Here is a 25856-nt window from a genome sequence, read left to right as displayed (position 1 = left end):
AGGAATCCACGTCATAGCCCAGTGCATCATGCGCTGCACTGCGCATGCGTGCCAGCCAAGACACTCGCAGCGGATCCGGACAGCTGAGAATAGCATCCCTGGGGGGCACTGGGTCGGGTTCCTCTGTGATATTTCGCAGTCGGAATCCGACCCGGCCATGGGCACGAGGACTTAAGAGTATTATAAAGTATAACACTGTAAGAAAACTGTAATAATCAAATATATGGTTTATTATTGTTTGGCACAAAAGTCAACAAAAACAATACTTTGGTTTAACAACGGATGTCTGCAATCAAAATCTAATATCATTTGGCATGGTTTCTTAGAACATTGAAATCTGGAACAGCAGGAAAATGTGTGTTATACAAAAGGTCTTGATTATAGGAAGTATAAAGGCACATGTTTGGTCTAATATACATACCAATAATACAGTGTGGAAACCATATTTGGGACCATTTAGTGGATTATGTTACTGCATGTAGTTTTAGAAATAATAGTGTCAAGTGCAACAATATATCTATTGATCTCTGATGACTGGCTGGTTACTCTAGCACAATGTGTCTTAGGCAGCTTTAAAGTGAATGTGTCCGTTCCTATGAGCACCATAAGCACAGATACATCAGGACATTAGTCATTAAATGGGCATATTCTGCTATGATGAGAAGGTCTTTCCCTGTCAAACTACTTCTCGTTGATTTAAATTGGTAATGAACAAGAAAAAAATCCTATTCATCTTATAACAGATGCAAAAAATTTCCATTGGTTGGGACTGATCATTTAAGTACCATAGACATGTTAAATAACTTTCCCTACAGTTATGGCGAGCTTTAGGCAACTTTTTTTGTAATGTCAGTGTTCAGTTTCATAAGCGTGAAAAAAGAACAGGTGGCAGATAGTGGTGTTAAATATAAAGATAGCCATACAATATGATGGCCATTGTGAATGCTGCCATCTCCTATCCAGCACCACCACCTACCCAGAGGTGACTGCAGCCGTCACATGCCATTCATGTGACTTCTAAGCCATTTACTGACCTTACAGTTCAGTTCATGCACAGATGCCTGTTGTAGCCAAGTGTTCGCATGACTGATGAACCGTATAGGACCACTCCAGTCACTTCCAGGATTGGAGCTGTGGCACTGGACAGGGAAGAGGCGGGTGTTTTTTTTTTTATATTTTAAAAACTTACCTGCTGCCTGTAATTGTTTTTCTTAATGTCATAAAAACCCGTTAATATAAAAGTAATTCATATAATCTATTTGTCATCATGTTAAACGAAATGGTTTGTATACATTGTTTCTTAAGAAATTTAAAAGGGATATTTCAGGCTTTTACTACTGATGACCTATCCTCAGGACAGGTCATTAATAGTTGAATCAAAGGGGGTCCACCTCTTGGGATCCCCGCCAATCAGCTGATAGTCTGGCCTGTTGCCAGTACAGAGGGGCTGGATGTCATCAGTGGTCAGGGCCTAAAGTGTAATGGACAGCTTCACTCCCATTGAAATCAGCGGGAATGATGCCTCCTATTACACGTCTGGCTCTGTGTTGCAGCACTGAAAGTGGGCCTAAGGATCCCAAGTGGGATCCTGAGGATATGTCATCAATAGAAAAAAAGCTCTGAATCCCCCTTTTGAATTCTATGCTATTGGTTGAAGAATACTTGTAAGTTTGATGTTTATCTAGTACTTTGGCTCTTTATTTACCTCTTTTTTGGCTTACACACGACGTCTTGCTTAGCAAATATGCCTGTTTTTTTTAATTGCATTAATCTAACTGTAAATAGGTTATTTTCACCAACTACTAGTTTCCTTAATTATTGTTGTGCCACTTGTAGCCCCCACTATGGATTTGTAGGATTCTTCTAGAGAAAGCAGTAAATTAAATAAGGAGATGTTTCATTACTGTTGCATGGATAATATAAGACTTTCTACTTGACCAAGGTCTGCCTAGAACCTGCATTCTGGGATGTTCAATCTTTACTTATAGCAAGTTAGAGAAGCTTTTAGGAATAAAGGCTGGTTTACATGCAATGATTATCGGTCAAAATTAGTCCGAATCATGGCTTTTGAGCGATAGCCGTTGCATGTAAATGTGTGCCCATCGTGCACTCTTCGTCCATCACTGAGTTCAGCCCAGCATAAAAGCCATTGTCCCTGATAACAGGGATGGCATGCTGTGTCCTCCGCAGGCAGTGCTGATAGCATTGTATGCAGCCAGCAGCTAATGGCAGAACAAAAGCAATGTATATAGAGAACAGACCACCCGCTGTTCTCTAAATACATGCAAATGAAGCTAGTTTGCAAAAACGAAGGATGGTGCTTTAGTCGGTCCACAAACGTGTTAGATATTTCCAATAGATACCAACAGAATTGTGAATGCAGCTCTGGACTAGAATTCAAGCTGTAATACAGGATCAGTACAACTTAAAGAGGACCCATAACCTCTCCCAGCATGTCTGCTTTTGTAAATATTTGTATTTCCCATAGAATAACAATTCTGCAGAATAACTCTGGGTTGGCCGTTCCTTTGTTATTACTCTTCAAAATTGATGAATAGATAACTGGATGTTACTATTCTCCTTGCCTAAGGGGCGTGTCCCTACACAGTCATACTGCCAGCAATGATTGGACAACAGTGTAGGGACACACTCAACTGCTAACACCCAGTTGGCAATGTACTCATTCATTTCTAGGAGGAACAACAGAGGAACAGCTCATACAAAGTTATAAGAAAACATGCTCCAGAATTGTTATATTACAGGGGAATACAAGTATTTACTAAAACAGACCTGTCAGGACAGGTGACAGGTCATCTTTAAGTAATACATGTTTTAAAGAGCTGGTCTGCTTTGGACAATCTTTTCTCGAAAGGTGCCCTAACAATAAACAGATCACGGCAATCAGCTCTAACCTGGGGAAACTCTGCAGCAAGTTTTCAGTTTTAATGCAGCTCCACCATAGGGGAAATGAAGCATTACAAAGTGCTTGTTTAAAGCAATGGGCTACCTGTTTATTACATGTACATGTCTGGACCTCCAAAACGAGAGACATCCTTTGTAGCTGCTGTCAACTCTGATAGAGGAGGGGATTAAAAATACCCTAATAGCGCATTTGAAAATGGATTTTAAAGGGATTATCTGGTTTAGAAAAACCCAACTCTGAATTTTCTTTCATTCTTAAATCCAAAATTAATTAATTCTATGTCGTGTCCTTTTAGGGGTCAGAACGTCATTTTCCTAATACAGGCTCCCTTTGTGAAACACTGCTGTTGATTTCTTTGCATAAACCCTTCCATGACTATGCTTTGCCAGCTCTGCATGGTCACAGGGAAACTGTCTTTGGGAAAACCACTGCAGACAAAACATGGAGGAGTTTTCTATAGACTAACTTGAGTTAGAAATGATTTGCCAAAAGGCAGTTTTTTTTTACATTTTAAATATACTAAGAAGTGTTCTTAAATTTACTAAATAGGACTTGTCATATCTGCATAGCTTTGCAGCCATGGCCAGCCAACTTAAACAATTTCTCCGCCCCCCCCCCCCAATCTACTTTCTCCCACCCTCTTAGTTTCTGTGTGAATGTGTCAAGTGGGTGGTCCTCACTTCTCACTGTCAATCAATCCAACATCATCCATTAACAGTGAACATTGGGACCACCCACCTAACATTTACAGCTCTGGGAACTGAAACTGAGAAGAGCTTTTACACATTGGCAATTGCAAATCCAAAGTGATCCACCACAAAGCCATGTTAGATATGTGGATTTTGGTGCATACATGTTCCACGCAGAATATCACAGTTCACGTGAAAGCAACCACTACCCAAGGAACTTGCTTAAATCGTGCATACTATGTATAATTTATACTTGCATTTTACAGCTCCTTTTTAGCTTCTGTTTTTAAGAAAACTAGAAAGGTATCCAAATGACTGGATTGGGTTATGCTTTGCTAGGTTCAATTCCAAGGCTGTGTGAACAAACCCTTAATGCTGTTCCATTTAGTTTGACTATTGCAATGCAACTTGTGCTTTTGTTAGTTCTTCACTTCATTTCTCAAGCACCAAAATGGTTTATTCAGTTCGTACAGGTAAAAGGAAATGAAAACAAAATCAATAAATTAAAAAAGAAAAAATAATTTCCTATGGTCATAACAGGAATTGCTACTTAAATACTGTAAGCTTCCAAAATACAGGAATTGCTCTCATTTTAATGGAAAACCTTCCAATGAAGTAACCACATTCCCTCCTAGTTTATCTGCCAGGGTGGTTCGGTCTCTAATGTCGTCCATGCCGTTCACTTGCCACTCATGTTTGATACCTAAAAATAGTAAATACATGTGAGATAAAATCCACATAATACATATAATATACAAGTCAAAATTGTTCACTCCAGTGTTAAAGCTTTCCGCCTCTGATCTGTTTTTGGAGCACAGAGAATTAAAAGCAGAATTAAACTCTTCCATTTTGTTTCCCCACCGATTTTAATGAGGCTTAAAAAATTAATAACGACTTTCAGGTCGCTTCCACTCTTAGGCTGCATGCCCACGAACGTATATCGGCTCGGTTTTCACGCTGAGCCGATATACGTCCTCCCCATCTGTGGGGGGGGGGGGGGGTGGATGGATGGAAGAGCCAGGAGCAGGAACTGAGCTCCCACCCCCTCTCTGCCTCCTCTCCGCCCCTCTGCACTATTTGCAATGGGGAGAGGCAGGATGGGGCTAATTCTCAGAACTTAGCCCCACCCCCGTCCCGCCTCCTTTCATTGCAAATAGTGCAGTCGGGTGGAGAGGAGGCGGAGAGGGGGCGGGAGCTCAGTTCCTGCTCCTGGCTCTTCCATCCTACCCCCCTTCAGATGGGGAGGACGTATATCAGCTCGGCGTGAAAACCAAGCCGATATACGTTCGTGGAAATGCAGCCTTAGACTTCTTTCATATAAAAGAAATATATAGTGCATGGTTATTTGTTCTGTTTAAAAACGGGAACTAAATATAGCGGAAGGAAAAAATTAATTTAATTTAAATTAAATTGTGGAATAAATAAATAAATAAAAAAAACAGGAGCATTTAATTCTGTTCTAATTCCGTCTGCTCCAAATAACTGAAAGACAAAATGCCAATGCAGGCTGAACACAGGTGTGATTAATCCCTAATAGAAGATGGGGTTAAAGGCTATGTTCACTTTTGCAAGTGCATTTTTGATCCAATGCATCTAAAATAAGTAGAAAATTAAGGCCAGTTTCACATCTGCATTGGAGCACCTCCGGTTGGAGGTTCCATAACAGATCTGTCTCAAAATACCAGAAGGAAGAGCACTGCATGCAGTGCTTTTTGTGCTGTCCAAAAGCCAGGCAGCTGAGTGAAAAATGGACAGACACAATTAGTCACAATGGGGTCTGTCTGGCGCTGTTGAGTTCCGTTCAGAGACTGAGCCATTCGGCCGCAGGGACTTCTGCTTTTCTGCTCAATTTGGGGAGCAAGAAAGGGAACCCCAGATACAGGTGTTAAACCACCCTAAAGCGTCTTTGCAAACATTCTTGTTGAAAAATACAATGCAGACGTACATAGGAGCTGTAACCAGAAAATGGAAAGGTAACAATCACCAACAAACCCTGTATGGTCTAATCCAGCAGTTCTATTTCCTTCATCGGTCCCTACTTCTTGCCAACTTTCCAAATATGGGGGAAGGTAATGCAATAGCTGGATGATAGTACACTAAGTTTATAGTCTGTAGCAGTGGTTGCGAACCTACGACACGCAGAGCCCTCCCTGCTGGCTCGCACCGCCGTCAGCCACTCACGTTAGTGAAAACTGGCAAGAGCCGCAGCTCCCCTGCCAGTATTCACTCAGCTGGGCTGCTAGCGGCACACACTGATGTCAGTGTGCAGCCGGAATCCTCCTCCCCCGTCCCCTGATGTCTGCTACTTGGTTCCCCGAGAGCAGGGCAGGAGGCGTCCAGCAGCACACAGACATCACACTGTGCACTGGGATCATCGCCGAGCAGAGGAGCAGTGGAGCTTCCATGAGGAGGAGAGAAAAAGTATGTGGGTCTCAGAGGGTGAGAAGGTGGGCCGCTGTGGGGGTGTCACCACTACTACTGGGGGCCGCTGTGGAGTGTCACTGCTACTACTGGGGGCTGCTATGGAGTGTCACTATTAACGCTGGGGTTGCTGAGGGGGGGGGGGGGGGTCAGATTTTGACTGCCTTTGAATGCGGAAATGCTGCAGAATTTTCCACAGAAATTTCCGCTGCAGCATCCAAAAAGCAGTCAAAATCTGCACCCTGTCTATTTTGAAGCGGCCCTGACCCTTTCAGAATGACAGGGGTAAAATCATACGTTGTGATAAGCACCGCCCCCTGATGTGTTGGTACGTTGCGATAAATAAGTGGGTTTTGGGTTGCAGTTTGGGCACTTGGTCTCTAAATGGTTTGCCATCACTGGTCTATAGCCATGGAGACAGAAGACGTCAAAAGTAGCTGTAGAACTAAATGGTAAGGTCATTTTAAATCAAGACAATCTGCAAAGATTTTTTTTATTATAACTACAAAAAATGGTTGCAATGGTGGACATAGCTTTCAAGAGTTTGTTCCCACAAGACAGACCTACTGTGAATTGTCTGCAGCGGCAAAAACTGCACCAAATATTGCAGCTTTTGCCGTGAATTTAGTTGAAAAAAAATGCACAGATTTGTCAGAGTGGAAACCCCAGAATCCGAAGCATAAAATAGACATGTAATACAAGTCCGTACCATGCCAATTTCCATGCTGTTTTTTTCTCGGGGTGTGAATAAGATTTGCTTAAATCTCATCTATTATGCTGCTACTGTAAATGCAGGGTTGCCAACCATCCAAAGAACTCTGGACAGTCTGTAAAGATAGACTTTTTTCCATTGCCTGACAATTATTCGTTGGCTCTGATGTTTTTGAGGCTGCTGGCAATTGAGGAATTATGACTCCAATTATCATTTTACAGCTCATAAGTGAATGCTGGTAATGGGATCATATCAGTATCTGAACTGATAGGTGAACTAATTTTTATGTTTCAGTATGACTTTCAGATGCATCTGTAAAAAAAAGTGTTGGCTAGCTGTAATTTTTGGATAAGTTGTCTATAAAAATATCAGGTTGCCAACCCAGTGTAAATGCTGTGGATTAGCATAACAGAATCACTTCAGTAGAACAGGCCATTAAAAGGGGTATTCCGGAGACTGGGCAAAAGTTTCAAAATTTCCCACTTAACATTTTTTTCAAAAACGCCCATCTAAATCATCAAGCTACCCTTTTTTTTGCCAATCTGCTCCACCTCTGCTTTCCAGCCAACTTTAGATTTCTACATTTAAAGTGGTAACCAGGGAGTACAAAAACTACATTTCCCAAAATGCCCCACTGCCAGTGCACATTTACAACCATATGAACTGTGTCGTCATTACGGAAGTTGAAGGCACTGAGCAATGCCTGACCAGTAGAACGTACAGGTCATAACCAACTAAGCAGGGGGAAGACCACATGTAAAGCAATATCTCTCTAGCTTTGTAAAACAGGTTATAATATTGTATTACAAAATTACACTTCATTGCCTTATGAAGCATATAACTTTCACTTTGAATCGCCGGAATACCCCTTAAAAGGGTTTCTCTGAAAGTTTAATAATGGACTATTATCAGACTGCTGGGGGTCTGACTTCTGGCACCCAGCTCGATTAGTAGATTGACGTGAAGAAGCCACAGCTCTTGGGCGAACGCTGCAGCCGTTTCATTTTTACTAGGCACAGTGCAATACATTTTGTAGCTGTTGACCAGCAGTACAAGACACGGCAATCAGCTGTACAGAGGTGCCTGGTAAACTATGAAGTGACCACATTGCTCATCCAAGTGCCACTGTCCTTCGATCTGCTGATCAGTCAGGGTGCTGGACCCCCACTGATCTCATATTGTTGGCCTATGTCAAGGGTAGCGGGAAAAAGATAAAACACCAGACTTTAGTACACAAGGTTAAAGGATAGGCCTTCAATATTCGAGTACAGGAAAACCCCTTTATGTCACAAAGTAAAACTTGCCACTGTCTATGAACGTTTCCTAACCCCTTAATAATCAATGACAAATCTACATTGATACTGCCTAGTGTACCTACAAGATTGCAGCAGGGGCATGGCTGTAGTAGACAGTTAGGTCCCTGCCATAGCTACCAGGATTTGAGAACTTATCGCAGTAGTTTAAAGGCGTTGTACTAAGATCACAAGTTATCCCCTAGCCACAAGATTGGGAATAACTTGCTGATTAGTGGGGGGTCTCACCGTGAAAATTCACGTCGATCTAAAGAACAGGGAGTTCCGTGTAACCCTCTCTCCAAGGTTTGCTTCTGATTCAGCAGTGATGTCAGAATGAATGTAGCACTGGCGAAGCTTGCACGGTCAATGTTCCATTCATTTCAGTGGGGCTGATGGAAATGTACCAGAGCGCTTGCAGTTGGGATATCTGCAGTCCCATTGAAAGTGAATGGAGCGGCAGTACGCTTGCATGACAAGCTCTCCATTTAGTCATATCCTCACTGCAAGGGTTGCAGTAAGCCAGCAGTAAGGAGGACAAGGAACAAGACACCCTTGTTCTTTGGATCAGTATGGGTCTCAGCGGCAAGACCCCGACTGATCAGCAAGTTGTCCCCTATCCCAATAACTTTGATCAATCAAGCAGGTGTATAGTGTCCTTGACTAATGATGCATACTTGTGCATCTGGTAGTCAGAGAAGCTGGTGAGGCCATTTTTGTTCCTGGACCAGAGGGTTGCTTTAAGGCCAGTTTAACACAATTGCATTTGTGCTGTAAATCCCAGCCCTCCTGAGGGTCTAATGACCTGAATTGACAGCAACAAATTCCTATGATGCTGTTCAGAACATTAGAACCGCAGTTGTTTCAGGAATTGCGATCATATGGCTGCAGAAATGGGTCTGTATTATGCTCATGTGACTCTGGCTATAGGCTGAAAAACACAGAATACGGTTTTAGTGGCAGCTTTTGGTGCGTTTTGTGAGCCATGGCCAAAGGAGGATTCAAAAAGAAGGGCAAGTATATAGAAAAACGATTACTTTTAATTATGTCTTCTCTCATGTTTAAAAAAAAAAAAAATGCAATACATGTAATACAAACTGGCATCCAACCAGCATCTGTATATGACACTGGCCATAAACATAGTTTCCCAATCAAATGTTAACCATTGGATGCCCAGTTTTCAATTGACCCAATTGCAAAGGCATGAACTTGTTACTATTTGTAGGCTAAGAAAAATTTACTTGCTCTTTGGGCAAACCATATTATAGCCAACCCTTACAACAAAACATACAACATGCATTTGGAAATGATCACCATATTAAACATGTTAGGCTGACACAAAGATAATAAGTACTACAACACACCCGTGAACTTCTTCTTAATTGCATCTTTTGAACTGGCATAAATCATCTTGCTTTTTAGAGGTGCATTGTCAGGCGCCCTAGAAAACAACATAAAAAGCAAAAAGCAAGGGGTATAACAACAAATCTTTCACTATATGGCGTATAGAAAAAAACAATGTAGCAGAATACTTCATTAAAGATTTGTTCTTTTCTTAATTAAAATTGACAGACACTAGTGTTACATATAGGTGGAGATTATTTTATTGGCTTTTTAGCATTTGTGATGCTGTCATTTTGTATGCCACACTCTGGTATTATGTGTGGGTCAATAGGAGACTACGAAATGCACTATAAACACTATTTTTCCGGTATTTTTTTCATAGGCTTTTCTGTAGAAAATAAAAAAATTGACAAAAAGAAAAAAAATACACAAAGTGTGACATCAGCATCAGTGAGTGGGGGGAAAAAGTGGATTTAAAGCAATTTTGTTTTTACAAGCTAGAAAGAAAGATCACCAGAAAAAAAGCCTGAGTGTGAAGGAAGCCTGACACTGTTTTAAGGGGGTATTTTAACAGACACTTTTAGAAGGGCATTACATCAAAACACATAGCCCTTCAAAAAGGTATCGTGTGTAAAGCTACCCTTAAAGGGGTTTTACCATTACAAAAAAAAAAAAGCACTTAACTATTGCTCCCCAGGCAGCCTTCTTACTGCATCTTTTCCTCACTGATCTTCTCCAGTCCCCCGGGTCACTTCACCGCAAGCTAGCCGGATCCTCCTCTTGTTATGAGCTATTCTCTGCAGTTTTCTTCCTGCAGGTTAGTGTAGGTTACGCAATGTTCACCGCCTAGGAAGGAATGCCGATCTATTGCAAAGACTACACATGCGCGCTGTCTTGCTGCAAGAGTTCATATACTATTACAGAGAGACAGCACACATGCACAGTCTCAGCAATAGCTTGTCATTCCCCGCTAGGTTATGAACACTACATCACTAGTGACGGAGCATACATTGCCCTGCAGGATGGAGACTGTAGAGAATGTATGCTTTGTCACCAGAAGAAGAATCATCCAGTTGGAGGTGACGTGACTCGGGGGGGGGGGGGGGGGGGGAACTGCTGGAGCCAGGAGAAGATGCCGTAAGAAGACTGATTGGGGAGGAATAGGCAAGTATAGAATTTTTGCTTTTTAATGACAGAACCCCTTTGAGTAGATGAGGTGTGTGATATGGACTTTACGTAAAGGAGTTGTCTAAATAAGAACTCCTTTTTAGAGGTATCCTGTGTACGCCACCCCTATTATGAATTGGAGCCACATTATTTCCGGCCTTTATCTATGAAACGGTCCCCAATCCTAAAATGGTTCCATCAACAAAACCTCCTCCACAACCCAATTACAAGATCTTCAAATTAAGTGCTATTGTGAAAATTATGTACCCCTTTTTACAGTATTGCTATCACACTGTTTAGGGATAAGAAGGAGCATCTGCTCTTATTTTCCACACCATTTTAAGGAATGTACCAGAAGATGAAGACAAGATCCTCTTTCTTGGACTCCTTGGTCTCATAAGTAGCATCATACAGTCCATATCGACAGTCGTCAAGTGGCAGTAGATTGACAAAGGTCCTGTAAGGGTCCTCAACTGTATCTCCAATGTCTCCTACCAAGATTTGCTTGGCCTCCTCCACAATTATCTCACGTTTATCAGGGCTTAGACAAAACAGAACAGCCTTCTTCCTTTTCTTTATCTCGTCAGGAGATTGAGCTTTTCTCACCTTCATCTCATTGAATACTTTGATAACTTCATCATTTACGGTGACACCAGATGCCTGTTTAAAACATGAACACAGATTAATAGTTCCTCTTTGCTCATATTAATACAAACTGCAGTCCTGTGCAAAAGTTTTAGGCAGGTGTGGAAAAATGCTGCAAAAAGATTTTTTTTCAAAAATAGGTGTCTGATTAGCTCCAAATTTATTCTGCAGCACGACAACACCAAACATACAGCCAATGTCATTAAGAACTATCAAAATACTAACGACCACCAGTCTGAGTGATGAGCGACAGTGTGAGTTACATGTTATGTCACTGTCATGTGATCAGTCACTGGGGCTCTGAGCACCACCCCTGATCACATTATGGTGACATCATAACAGGTATGAAAACATGCAGAGTCTGACAGCAGCTGTGTACTTACATGACCTGCGAGGGCGTCAGTCATTTGATCAGGGGCGGAGCTCAGAGCCCTGGTGACTGATCACATGACGGTGACATCACAGGTCCTGTAAACACATGGCTGCTGTCTGGCTCTGCTGGTTTAGGACCAGTGACCAACTCCAATCCCGTTCACTATATTATATTAGTAAGTGGCGCATTAAGCCATCAGAAACACTGGTACTAGTCTTCAATATAAAGAAGAACAGTGGGTCCTGGAAGTGATGATATGGCCCCACTGAGACCTGATCTCAACATAATCCAGTCTGTCTGGGATTACATGGAGAGACAGAGGGATTTGTACAAACCTTCAAAAATCAGCAGAAGATCTGTGGTTAGTTCTACAAGATGTTTGGAACAACCTCCCTGTTTACTTAGGCAAACTGGAGCAAGTTCAGAGAAGAGTAAGGGCTCCTTCCCACGGACGGATTTCCGCCGCGTTGCCCGTAGCTATTAGGTTCTATTGAACCTAATAGCTCAATGCTCACGCTGCGGAATTCCGCACTGTGAAATCACCCGACCTCACCCGCGGCGGGCATGCTTCATTTGCCGCAGGTTTACACGGTCGTGTGCAGCCGGCCTTACCAAGATGGTGAGCGGTCTTCAAATCATGTCCTATGAAGAACGAATAAAGGATCTGGGAAGGTTTAGCTTGCAAAAAAGAAGGCCGAGAGGAGACTTAATAGCAGTCTACAAAAATCTGAAGGGCGGTCAGAGTGCAGAGGGATCAGCCCTATTCTCATTTGTATAAGGAAAGACTAGAAGCAATGGGATGAAACTGAGGAGACACATTATATATTAGAAAAAAAACTTTCTGACAGTGAGGGTGATCAATGAGTGGAACAGGTTACCACGCAAGGTGGTGAGTTTTCAGTCAATGGAAGTGTTCAAACAAGGCTGGACAGACCTTGGTCTGGGATGATTTAGTGATCCTGTACTGAGCAGGGGGTTGGACCAGATGACCCTGGAGGTCCCTTCCAACTTTACCATTCTATGATATGATTCTAGGAGTTCATTTAAAAACTGTGTGCAAGTGTACCTAGGAGAATTGATGCTATTGTGAAGACCACACCTTCCTAAAACTTGTGTACAGTATTGTACATCTGCTCAGGAAGGTTGCTGGTTGCATAGTGTTCCAGATCTGTAATTTGGGGAAAAGAAGTTGAAATCATAGTCCAGCATTTATGAGCTCTGAACAAAAACATGAGACTTTTGGTTATGCATTAGCATAGAAGAACATTGACAATTTTTAGGTATATTCTGCCTTTTGATTGCCATTGTGATGCCTTAGACTGTTCTCTTCCAAACTGCATTAGTACACAAAGGGGAGGCACTCCTCCACTCATATTCCATTTTTATGGAAATTGGGTCCTTGGCAACTTTTTTTTCTTAGACAATTGCTCATGCAATTTCAAAAACAAATAAACAATTTGGTAAAAAGGGCATATGTGTTTAAAACAATACTGCCATACAATGCTAAATAATTCTTCTATACAATGTCCCCATAATACTGCCACTCAACCCCAGAAGAACCTGAGCTGCAACCTGAGCCTGAAGCATATAAAAACCTTCTAGCCCTGGACTACAAGGAACTTTTCTATTATTCCCTTCACTAAGCAGACATCTTGAAAAACCCGAGAAAGTCATGCAGAATGTATACTGAAAAAAAATCTCATTATACAAAAGAACAGTTAGCTAAAACTGGAATACTCCCTTTAACAAAAAAAAATAAAAATGTCTGTTTCTAGCTATGCTTTTTTGGGGCCTCTGACTGTTTTGTCGCCGACATGTCTTATGCCATTACGATTTGGTTCCAGTTTTATTTTGGTTTCTATGCACATCTAATTAATCTGCTGGCTTCCCAGTCTATCAGCTGACAACAAGTGTTATAATGTATCATGTTTACTTAGCATTAGCATACAATCCATAATCTCCCTCTTGACAACCAATGCCAAATGAGAATCCAAAAGACACTTCTATCACATGGACAAGATTAGAGTAGCTAATATGATGACTACGTGTTGCTGTACTGTAAAGTATTAGGGTATAGGAGAGATACATTTTACTTATTCTGTGTGCAGCCTGTATCACAGATGCACATTTGATACCGAACAGAATGGACACATTATATGACATTTTACATGCATCAATGAACTTGTTACATGAGGCCCTCAGAATGGTATTGATGACGGGAAGTGGTCAAACATGAAAGGAGCAATAGTCGCACCGAAAAGTCCTTCTGCCATCCAGATGTCACATCAGTTAAGGCTTATTCATGCACTATCCAAGGATTTGGACACAAAGGAAAAAAAAAAAAATCATAGCACACAGAGCCACATGCACCGAATGCCCATTTGTCATCCGTGAAATTGAACAAGACGACGGCACCCAGCGATTTGTTTTCACACGGACCATCAGTCATCATCACAATCTATCAGGTTCTAAGTTCTGGTCACTGGACCTGCAGTTGGGCCAGGACAGTGGTCCGTATTAAGGGCGCATAAATCCATCCGTAATACGCTTGTGTGAAATTGGCCTATTGGCAGGTTCTCAGAGTTCTGTTGTGGATTTGCATGTGGATCCACACATGGATTTAGCTTCATTTAATGGGGCAGATCTACGTGCAACTCCCTAATGCAGTTTCCAGATGGATGCTACATCAAGAAGGGACACGTCAATTATTTTTCTTTGCGAAACACATTTTAAAACCCATGCCATATAAAGCTGAAGAAGTTTAGGAGAAGTGTCACAGCGCCACTGGTGTCAACAAATTTCTGGTTCAGGCACGCTGCATAAACTGTCATTCTGCACTGGGCGCCAACGGAGTAGCGCCTCCGGTCTTGTCTTTTAGCTGATGGGCTGGGATGATTGACAGCACAGCCAGCCAATCAGTAACTTTCTTAAGGCACTTAGTCCGGTTCCTTTTAACAGAAGATGCCAGTAATACTTTGGATACTATTGTATAGTGGTCTGGTGTGTTCTAGTGTGACTTTGCCCTGTTTTTTTTTTTTTGTAATTCTTCTGCGTACCATTTTTGTACTTTGACTCAGATTTTCTACTGCCTGACTTAGTTACTTTCCTAGATTCTCTTACCCTTTAAATCGCTTACTACTATTCATTAGTCTTCTCTGCCTTGCCCTGCTCTGGTACTCATTATATTCTCCATATTACAACTAGAGACTGTTTGGAAATAGAGGAGATCTCAGGCCGTGGTGTTGCCCTTTGTAGAGCCGGTGCTCCAATTTGTTGCCGGGATCAGTCAGAGCATATCCTGGGAAAGAGCTTTCCATTCCTTCACTGTCTCATACATCTAGTTACTCGGTTAGCTTCCTTGTTTTGCATGCCCTCCAGCCTGTCCTCACACTTTGTCTCTTTATTTGTCATTTGCTCCGTTGATTGATTAGTGGAAGTTTTCAGTGCTGCTTAAAATCTCTCTATACGTATACACGAAAGCACTCACTCGCCACTAATTCTCCAACTTCCCGATGTCGTAGAAACATGAAATATGGTGCAAGCATAGATTATGTCATAAATAGGAAAAGTAAAGGGGTCCCAACTCGATTATTCAATTCTAGCATAAAAGAATTAGCATCCAAATTTTACGTACAAAAGCATTCTCTCACTTCCCGATGTCATAGAAACATGAAATTTGGCACGAGCATTGATTATGTCATAAATAGGAAACGTTAATGGGTCCCACCTAGAGATGAGCGAGTATACTCACTAAAGACAATTGCTCGAGCGAGCATTGCCTTTAGCGAGTATCTCCCCCGCTCAAGACGGAAGGTTCGGGTGCCGGCGCGGGGGAGCAGTGAGTAGCGGCTGTCAGCAGGAGGGAGCGGGTGGGGGGGGGGGGGGAAAGAGATCTCCCTTTGTTCCGCTCTCCCCCGCCGGCACCCGAACCTTCTGTCTCGAGTGGGGGAGATACTCGCTTAAGGCAATGCTCGCTCGAGCAATTGCCTTTAGCGAGTATACTTGCTCATCTATAGTCCCAACAAGATTATTCAATTCTAGCACAAAAGAATTAGCGTCCAAATTTTATGTATGAAATCTAATTCTCTCACTTCCTGATGTCATTTTATATAAAGGAAACGTCGCATGGTTACCTCCCCGTGGTGTTTCCTGGGTAACGCAAAGAACCATGCAAAATGTTGAACATATTTTTTTCCCGATATCTCTAAAGTAACCACGACTTCATAAGATTTTCAGTGTGAACCCCAGATAAACACCAGTTCCAAATTAACTCGGGCGAAGCTGGGTATATCAGCTAGTAATTCATAAAGAGTAATCTTTTGTCAGCACCTGCATTTGCCATTGTTGTTCTGGACTCTGTGAAAATGTCTGTTGGAGCTGCAGTGAAGCCATATTTATTTATTTTTTTTTGTGAAAAGAAAAAGCTTTTCCATGTCAACGAGCACAGAAATCTATTGCAATTTGTGCCCACAGATGGAAAGTCGCAGCATGCTCTATTTCAGCTTGGATTCCGTGCGCACGGCTTCCATTAAAGTCAATGGAAGCCGTCCAATCCGTGGCCTGTCCACAGCCAACACTCTGGATGGGCCATGGAACCCGTGTAATCGCCTAGCGACAGCTGGCACATCCGCAGCACTGATCTTACAGTTAAACAAGGGTTGGATTCCGCTGCGGAATCCCGCCTGCAGAATCCAATCCGGCCATGTGCATTCGGTCTGAACTTTCTACAAAAACAAACAAACCTCATTTTCTTAATTGCATCAGATAGTGTCCAGTTTGGTATATGACATTTTCAAGGACTTATGAATGAAATCATTCCCTATATTTGGAAGGATCTATTAGTACTTTAGAACATAATAAAACTATTAGTCATAGTACAGATATACTGGGATTATTATTAAAGGGGGATTTCCAGGTCTTAAACATTGGTGGCCAGTACTGCAGCCGAATCATTCTTGACACAGGCACAGTGCTTGTCCATACATGATGCTGCAGCTCACTCCCAGTCCCTTGAATGGAGTTGAGCTGCAGTAACAAGCACAGCCACACTTGTATGTTTTGTGCCTAGTTTGCATAAACAATAAGGGGGCCATTCTGGAGCTCCACAACCCTGCTGATTAGACAAGGGTGCTGTCGTCTAAAACCCAGAATATGCCAGTTATTGGACCTTGGAGGCCAGTGCCAAGTCTTCACATCGTCCCACAACAACTTTACCGATAGTAATACATGAGTGGCGTAGGCCACCGATTTATCTGATGGGCTGCCATTTGCACTCACTTTGCCGAAAAATGGTACTATGTTGATGTGTAGGAAATACTAGATTGCAGCAGATGAATACTTGCGTATGACTAGTGATTGGAAGACAATACCACAGAAAAGGAACTTGCAATTTGAAAGATTTTTCATCTGTAGGATGATGCAAATTGAACACATAGGATGGCATTGCCCATCACCCATCACATCTGTTATTCCATCCCCCTGATGGGGGTGGGGAAAGGCAAAAATAGCGAATTTTACCTATCTCACCTTACAAAAAACAAGCATGATGTTTTGGTCGCTTTCTATTATATGGATCAACAAATGTTTACGACGTGGCTGCGGGGTACTTAACACACCAGGACGTAAACTTACGTCCTGTGGATAGCACAGGCTCAGATTGCTATGTAGATCACGGCATGTAAAGGGTTCACAGAAGTAGCATGTAATTGTGGAGGGCCGATGGGTTGCCGTAACAACTCGGCACCATCTACTGGTGTCCCAGCTTGCCATTGCCCATGATTGCTATTGTGAGTAATATGGCATTGCAGTACAGAAGTCCTGCAATGCATTTTCATAGCGATTATAGATGCTATTGTTCAAATCCCCTACAGGGACATAAAAATGAAAAAAAATTCCCACACTTGGCATCATCGTATCCATAATAACCTGTACAATAAAACGAACACACTATCCTGCAGAGCAAAAACTTTAAAAAGAAAAAAAATCTCCTTTTTCTTAATCATAAAACCACCTAGATGCCACGGTTGGCAATGACCACAATACCTGCAAGTTGAAACGGCACACAGTAAATAGATGACCATCAAAATGTGACAATCAGAGCAAATAGGTTGTCAGATTGAGAAGGGGGTGATAACATGAACACAGTCCATATCATCCTTCGCCTGGGACAGGAAAATAACAGATTGTGCTCTACTGGCTGTCCCCTGCTCAGTTATTCCCTGCCCACAGGATAAGGGATAAGTGTCTGATCACTGACTGTGCCCACTGGAATTTCTGGCAATTCCGAGAGCTATGCCTTTGTGAATGACGTGGCAGTCAAGTAATGTGCACTGACATTCCATTCATACAGGCATTTTGGGGGTGCAGTTCTTGGGATCATTGAATGACCAGAGGGTTTGACCTGTGGATAAGGGATACGTGTCATTAGTGGAAAAACATTTTGAAAATTGTAGGTTTATTTATTTTTTTTTTTTTTACAGTGTACATGTAGATTACATCCATATCATTAGTAAATATATGGCATTGCTCATTACTGTGTTACTGTAGTGGACACATTAAGTTAGCATCTGGTAATTATGACCCTTGTAGAAATCTTGTGTCTGGCCTTTCTTAGAAAGTTGGTGATTATTACGTATTGTAGAAAAACAAAACCAACTAAAGAATGCAACAGGAAATTGGCTAAAATGTTTCTTAGAACTAGTAATAACAGCACTACTTTTCTTTAACTGAACACAGTAGAATCTGTAATATAGATTCTGCTTCAAGCATATGACATATAGACATAACTTATAGCTCTTGAAGAAAAAATGCGATAGAGATATCCATCTGTACATCTCTCTTATTTGTTTGGCTTCTATTTTAAAACGTATTGTAATCTGGGTTTTTAGAAAAGCAAAAAAATTGAATATAAATTCAGAAAAATCATTGTACTTGCTGTACCTTTTGTTCTCTGCGTTTTATTAGGCCGAATGCCCATGGACGGATTATCGCTGCGGAAGTCGCAGTCAGGACACCTGCTGTGATTTCCGCAGCAATGTCTGTCCATAGACCTGTGTAAAATGATTCTCCCCTGCCCCTGAGTGGAAATCAGCTACGATTTTCTTCTCGCGAGGTGAGAATCGCAGCACGTTCTAATTTGTGCAGAAAAAAAACCCCGCACAGATGGCTTCCATTGCAGTCAATGGAAGCCATCTGTCCCTCGATACTCTGCACTGTGGGTACAGTGGAAGTATTGCGGGAATCTGCATCATACTCTGGTGTGTAATGCACTGCACTGCGCGCTGGCCAACACTCTCGCAGCGGATCTGGACTGGAGAGTATGAGGTCCTTGGGTGGGGGGGGGGGGGGGGGGGGGCGGCCGGGTCTAATTCTGCTGCGAGATATTGCAGGTGGAATCCGACCGGCCATGGGCATGAGGCCTTACAGGATGTGGGATATCGTGATCTTTAAAATGCAGGCCTGGAGAAGTCCCAGGTAAGATTTTGAGGGGGGAGAAGTTAACCCCAACCTTGAGCAACAACTGCTTAAAGGTGTTGTCTGATATCAAGCTTCTTTATAAAACTAGGTGCCTTGTCTGCAAAACATAATAAAGAGCTCCTACTCCTCACTCGTCCCCTGCAGGGAGCTCTGGATCTCCCGGCTGACGTAGTGCTTACAGGCTTCAGTCAGCCTGTGAGATCCCGTGAATCTGCTGCTGCAGCCAATGGCAGAACTCATCAATGATTGCTGAGCTCCGTTATTGGCTGCAGCAGCCTGTTTAGGAACAACTCAGGCTGACTGCAGCCTGCAAACATTACATCAGCAGAGAGACCCAGGGCCCCTGGTAGTAGTATAAGGTTTTTGTTACGTTGAGGCCATGGTGATCCGGTTATATAAAGAACCTGCATCTCGGACAACACCTTTAAAATTTTCCTGAATGCAAACGTACATAGTGTATTTTTTTTTTACTTTTGTGGCAACATATGGAAGGATCACCCTAACCATCAGCCACAGTAATGCCAGTTTGCCAAATAAACCAAGAGGGGCTAAGTAATATTTTTAAGAAATACATCTATGTATCTGGATATGTTCAAGCTGCAGTATGCTCTTGGCAGATGTCTGTATTGCTATTTTTTTCCATTGTACTTCTTACATAACTTCTGACTCCACAATGGGTGGCTCCAAGTCCACTTCATGCAATGGTCCTGGTATGTACTTGCAGGCATATAGTTCCTCTGTGTACTTCCTCCAGTTATCCTTGATACTCTTCGTGCCAGTACCAATGAAAACCATCAGTGCTGTGCCAGGTAGTATGGGCATCCACGCAATGGCCACAGGACTGGAAAAAAAATCTGCCTTCACCACTCTACCAAAGAAAGGCGACTCCCAGAATTGCTCCAACTACCATACAATATCGCTCATTCCGCATGCAAGGAAGATCCTTTTCAAAATTCTACAAGACGACTGAGATCAGTAGTTGAGGTGGCACTCCCTGATGTGCAGGCAGCATTCCAGTGAAGACGTGGCACCCGCGACCATATTGCACGCCTGCGATGGATCATGGAAAAAGCTCAAGAATACCAAAAGACTATCTATATGTGCTTCATCGACTATATCAAGGCCTTTGACTGCGTCGACCATGACAAGCAATGGCGTCCGACGGGGCTGCATCCTCTCACCCTTCTTGTTTAACCTATATGCAGAAGTGATCATGCCTAAAGTGGGCCTAGATGAATTGGAAATTGGGGTGAACGTAGGTGGCAGAAACATCAACAATCTCTGTGGAAGATAACTCTACTTGCAGAAGCTGGTCTGAAGCAGCTGATATGTAAAAAAAAAAAAAAAAACTATGTGGAAAAACGGGCCTCTACCTGAATTTAACAGACCAGGCTGTTTTGGTCCTAAAGGACCAGATACTTTAGAGATTTTACTCATGTGGTGGTTTTACTGCCCTATTATTTTTACCCCTCAACTACCAAACTTCTTATGCTGCGTTTTATGATGCGTTTGAGCTGTGGTGCTGGCGAACGCTGCTGCGTATACACAGAGAGAGAGAAATAAGAAGAAGTCCTGAACGTTATAAGACCCGATATATCACTGGGGGACAAGGGGACTAGACTCAGGCTCACGTATTTTGGCCATGTAATGTGAGCAGAGTCATTAGAAAAAAATCTATAATGCTTGGACAGCTCAGTGGCAAAAGACCCGGCGACCAAAGGACACGTTGGCTGATACTGTCAAGAGCGATACTGGCATGGATATCACACAAAACCAAAAAACATGTAGGGAGCTTGCCTTTAGGGTCACCGAGGGTCGTGAACGACTGAACGGCTAACAACTTCTCACATGCTCGTCAGAATTCAGTAGGTGTTTCCTTCAAAACATTCACTCTCTGCCCCCTTATCTCTTGGTGGTGGGGTTACAGAGACTTTCAGCAATGCTTCATGGGAAACCATTACGCATATTCTGATTTGGCCGACATTGAGCTACTTTGCACACCTTACTTATCTGAATGCTGTGGCCTGTTTGACTGTATTTTCTCATCTTGACACAAGTGTAAGCTGTGCCTGCAATACAACATTGGACCACTGCACAGTGCATGGAGCCATCTGCTTCCTCTCCATACAGGGTAAGAGCTGGCCCAGCAAACAGGTGATTGGTTGGGGTCCTGGCAGTGGATCCCCGACGATCAACTATTTATGGCATAGGCTGTGACTAGGTCATCCACTTTTTAAGACCTGGAAAACCTCTTGAGGCTACATTAACACAGGTGAGCAAAATATCAGGTTGAGTTTTTAAGCCCGATATCGTGCTTGCCAGAGTATGTTTTTTACGCAACTGTAAAGCGTTTTTCATTCAAAAAAGCCTCCTATCACTTCTGTGAAATTGCTATCCTCAGGTGCGTGTTTCACGCGTGTCAGAGGATTGCGTTTCCCATTAATTTCAATGGGAGACATTGCACATCACATGACATGCAAGAGCTATGCAATGTTCTTAAGGTCCCATTGAAAACACTGAGCAAGGTTTTCTGAGAGAATGCCATAAGATGGAAAGTGCAGCAGTTTTTATCCTTGCAGCTTCACTGCAAGGGGGAAGGAAATAAAAAAAAAAAAATGCTCATGTGAATAAGTCCATTCAAAAGAATAGAGTGGATATTCATGCTAGTTTTCTGCATCTTGCAATGAAATGCTCACTGGTGTGAATAAGCCCTTAAGAATACATAACATGCTCTGGTGTGACCGCTGACCTCAGCAGTGCCTAGCAGGAGGTTAACAAGAAGGCAAAGAGGGGGCAGTGTTAAGTGACTAATATATGGCGCTACACAAGGTATGCTAATCAGGGAGCAGCAGTTGTGTTAACCTGGAGAACTGTAGGCTTGTATAGGGAAAGAAATGTAGTATAAGAAAGGGCAAGCCACAGAAAGGATAAAGCTAATAAAAAGCTATCTAACACTTCCCAGCCAACTCTGTTGATGACTTGCACTTAGGAAAGCTCAATCCCTCAGCTATAGATAGAATCCTATATTTACTCCTCGGTCATGTTCACACAGGATAACTGTGTGGTAGTTTTTCTACTGCGGTATCTTTCTATATAGGCCTTATGTGCCAGGTCAGTCATCATTTACATGTTGCATTTGTTGAGTAGCCTGAATCACAAAACTCCAACATCCCTAACTTGGATGCTTTTAACCTCCAAGGTAGAGAGAAGCAATAATTATGGAAACAATGTAATAGGTGCAGTTTTAATAGAAACCGGTCCAGGACACAGTAGTTTTAGTTGCTGCAAATGCCAATATGGGTTTCCTGAGTTTTTAATGGTGGTTTCATATTTGTGTTGGAACCTCAGTTCCATCGCAGATCCATCACAAAATACCAGAAGAAAGAAAGAGTTGCATGCAGCCTTTTATTTATTCCGGTAAGATGTCAGGCAGCTGAGTGAAAACCGAATGGACCCCATTATAGACAATGGGGTCTGTTTAGCATTGTTCGGTTCCGTCCCTTGGCTGATCGGATCCTTCTCGGGATTCCCCTTTCCTGCTCCCCAAAAAAGACAGGAAAAACGGAATCCTGAGCAGAGATATGAAAGCAGCCTTAGGCCAGCTGCACACGACTGGGTCACATGCGGGAGCCCGCAGCAGAAACTGACCCTGTGTCCAGCCGGCACATACCTGCTTTCTTCTATTGCCGACTATACTGCGGATTGTCTGCACGGCTCGCTGTCGGACACCTGCAATACAGTTTTTTTGTTTAAATCCCAGCTTTTCCTGCATCATTGGTAGGTGATGACGCAGAATCCACGACCTTTCTGTAATGTCACTGTATAAGAGCCGCGGATCAGATGGCTTCTATTGACTTCAATGGAAGCAGTCCTTGCGGCATCCGCACAGAAGTGGAGCCTGCTGTGACTTCTCCTCCGCAATGGAAAATGACAGTTGATTTCCGCTGGTGGAGAGGAAAACGCGTTTTGCCATAGCATGCTATGGGCGGTATTTCCTGCGGAATTTGGAGGCGGATGCCCGCTCCAGTTTCCACAGTGCAAATCCACCCGTGTGCAGCCAGCCTTAAACTGGAATCATACATGCAGCAATTTGAGCCAAACACAGGAGAGGAATCAAAAATGGAGCATCAGTGTTTTGTTTATACTTTTTGTTCTTTTGGGTCCAGTTTTTGCACCAAATTCTGCATGTCCGATTCTAGCCTTAAAGGGTTTTTTGCCTAGATGATCTGCCTGATCACTGAAATGAATGAGAGATACAGGAATAGCTGAGTGCATGTCAGTTTGTTGTGAAGCAGTCACCCCCACTAATCAAGGGTGTAACTATGATGAGTGCAGAAGATGCAATTGCATCCAGGCCCTGGAGCCTTAGAGGGCCCATATTGATCTTGCTCATAGAAGGAGAGCAGTACTATGAATGCAGCATCATCGAGGGGGTCTGTTACAAATTTTGCATAGGGGCCCAGCAGCTTCAAATTATATCTCTTACTAATCACATTAATGCCACAAATTTTAGTGGACTTTTCACTATTTAATAAGTAAACCGCTATCACCCTGTCTACAAGGTACAGTGGTACTTTTTCAATCCTGTTAGATCCAAAAAAGGTGTTTTATTGCTAGTTCCTTTACCATTGCTATCCGATTGCAATGGAGTGGCCGTACGTTTATGTATTTGTAAGTTATAATTGTACTATAGTGTGGTATATAAAATGCTCAAATACCACCATGCCATTGCGGATTACCATCCAATTTTCCTTCCACTTACATACCGGTACATAGATATTAATGTTAGTACATAGCACTATACTGGTATAAATTCACCATTAAGTACTATAGTGTGTATTTAGTACATAAGGGAAGCAAAAAAGTAAGCGTTAATATAAGCCAACGTAATTCAAATGCATTAAATCTCACAGATATACATATCTAAGTAAATGCTATATGTTTGTAAGGGAGTGCGGTATAATACAGTATTTGTCTTCAATACACAGGTCTAATAATATAAAGTTACACACAGGAGAAACAAATTGAACATCCCCTCTCCCTCTCGCTGTGTCTACACCACCTGTCAAACAATAACTATGGTAAGGATTATTCTCCATTACTTGACCTTTTAAGGCATTCTCCTATGCTGTAGTCATTGTGAAAGTAATAGCTGTACAGTAGCACGCGTATACCACCATATACATTATCCTGCTACTCACCGAGTCTAGAAAGTTTACCACATGCGTTCTGAGTCATAGTATTCACCATGTGAAGATCATAAATGAAATATTTCTTTAAGATCACCGAAATTTAGCAATTAATAAATAACTATTAGCATTCGAATTAGTGGAAGTGGTACAAATAATATGTATTTTAGAAGATTACAACTAACTTTAAGTAACTGATGGGGGAGGGGGACCTGGAAAATGTCACCTTTCAAGAGTTACCCCTAATAGTATTACAGGAGAAGAGGCTATCTGGCTTATGAAGGATCATGCGCCACCGATATTGGTTATAGATTATATAAAAAGTTTACAAGAAAAGTCAAAGAGTAAAATGTCAAATCCTTGCAACACCAAAGATACATTTTACATCATAGTTCCATATACAATGTTTCTATAGAAAATAAAAAATAAAAAAGGTAGGTAAAATTATTTTGGGTCAGTGAACTTTTTCAAAACGTTTCCAAAAAGATAAGTACAAAAAAAAAAAATTTAAAAAACTATAATATGAGAAACACATTGTTGAGCCGCTTACCATGCTGGGCTTTGTGTAAGGAGAGCTCTATGTATCCGCGGCTTGCGCCTACTTCCAAACTTGCCAAGAACTCCAGTAAATGATGCGGAGTGTAGAGTGTCAGACAACTGTGTTAAAGAAGAAAGACCAGGAAAGGAGAGCAAAAGGGAAGTGTTGGAGGGTCACAGTGTAAGGGAAGAGTGAGAAAGGAAAAGAGAGGGTAGCCTGCTGAGTACAAGTGTAATATAGTTCAGAGGAGGGTGGGTCATTGGAGAAGGCAGGCAGCCAGTCACTCAATGCCCTGCTCATGCTCATAGCACACATGCTGTCCTGACAGCTGCACTGTGCCTAGGTCATCTACACCAAGACACGCTTAACTCTTTATGGGCAGGTTGGAGATGAAAGAGCATGTCTTGCTAGTACCAAATAATTGTACTATGTAACATGCTACATAGTCCCAAATATAAGTCTTATGTAGTTCAAGGGTTGCAGGATGCCAGACTGTATAACTAGGTACTTCAGTAGTTGGAAAACAACCAATGTGGCTTATTTTATAACATCCACCTGGAAATAAGAAGCTGCTAGGCTTCCTTCAAGCCATAGATTTTTATCTAATGTCTGTTTATAGTGTTTTTTTAATATTTTACTTCTGGAGGAGACAGTTTTTGCTGCAAAAGTACAAAAAACACCTGCAACAAAAATAGCCAAGAGCGGAAGTTTTTGCAGAGAAGACTGTGTGATACTGTCCTAATAAGGGCCGTATAGAATATATGAAGGTTATTCCACCTAATTCATTTAGCACTTATCCACAGGACAGTGAGGTGATACATGACCACTGCTCTATTCACTTCTATGGGACTGCAGGAGATAACTGAGTGCATTACTTGGTTATCCATATAGCAGTTTTTCTCAACTCCAGTCCTCAGCATCCCCTAACAGGTCATGTTTTCAGGATATCCTATAGTAAGAACACTTGTGGCAATGTCTGAGGCACTGACAATAATTACATCACCTGTGCAATACTGAGGAAATCCTGACCTGTTGGGTGGGGAAGGGGGGGCCTGAGGACTGGAGTTGGGAAACACTTCTCTATAGA

General features: G+C 42.2%; 1 protein-coding gene across 1 annotated transcript; it reads right to left on the bottom strand.

The window, feature by feature from the left end:
* Positions 1 to 209: 209 nt before the first annotated feature.
* Positions 210 to 24977, bottom strand: CFL2 (cofilin 2). Its single transcript, XM_066608431.1, has 4 exons — positions 24782 to 24977; positions 10901 to 11208; positions 9402 to 9478; positions 210 to 4315 (listed from the first exon to the last, which is right to left on the bottom strand). Exons 1-4 carry the CDS (start codon positions 24782 to 24784, stop codon positions 4200 to 4202), a joined length of 504 nt encoding a protein of 167 aa, XP_066464528.1. The 5' UTR covers positions 24785 to 24977; the 3' UTR covers positions 210 to 4199.
* Between the last annotated feature and the right edge of the window lie 879 nt (positions 24978 to 25856).

This window comes from Eleutherodactylus coqui, chromosome 6 (assembly GCF_035609145.1).
Source record: "Eleutherodactylus coqui strain aEleCoq1 chromosome 6, aEleCoq1.hap1, whole genome shotgun sequence".
In the NCBI taxonomy this organism is placed as follows: Eukaryota; Metazoa; Chordata; class Amphibia; order Anura; family Eleutherodactylidae; genus Eleutherodactylus; species Eleutherodactylus coqui.
Note: the sequence above shows the minus strand (reverse complement) of the source record. Positions and strands in the feature narration are given on the sequence as shown.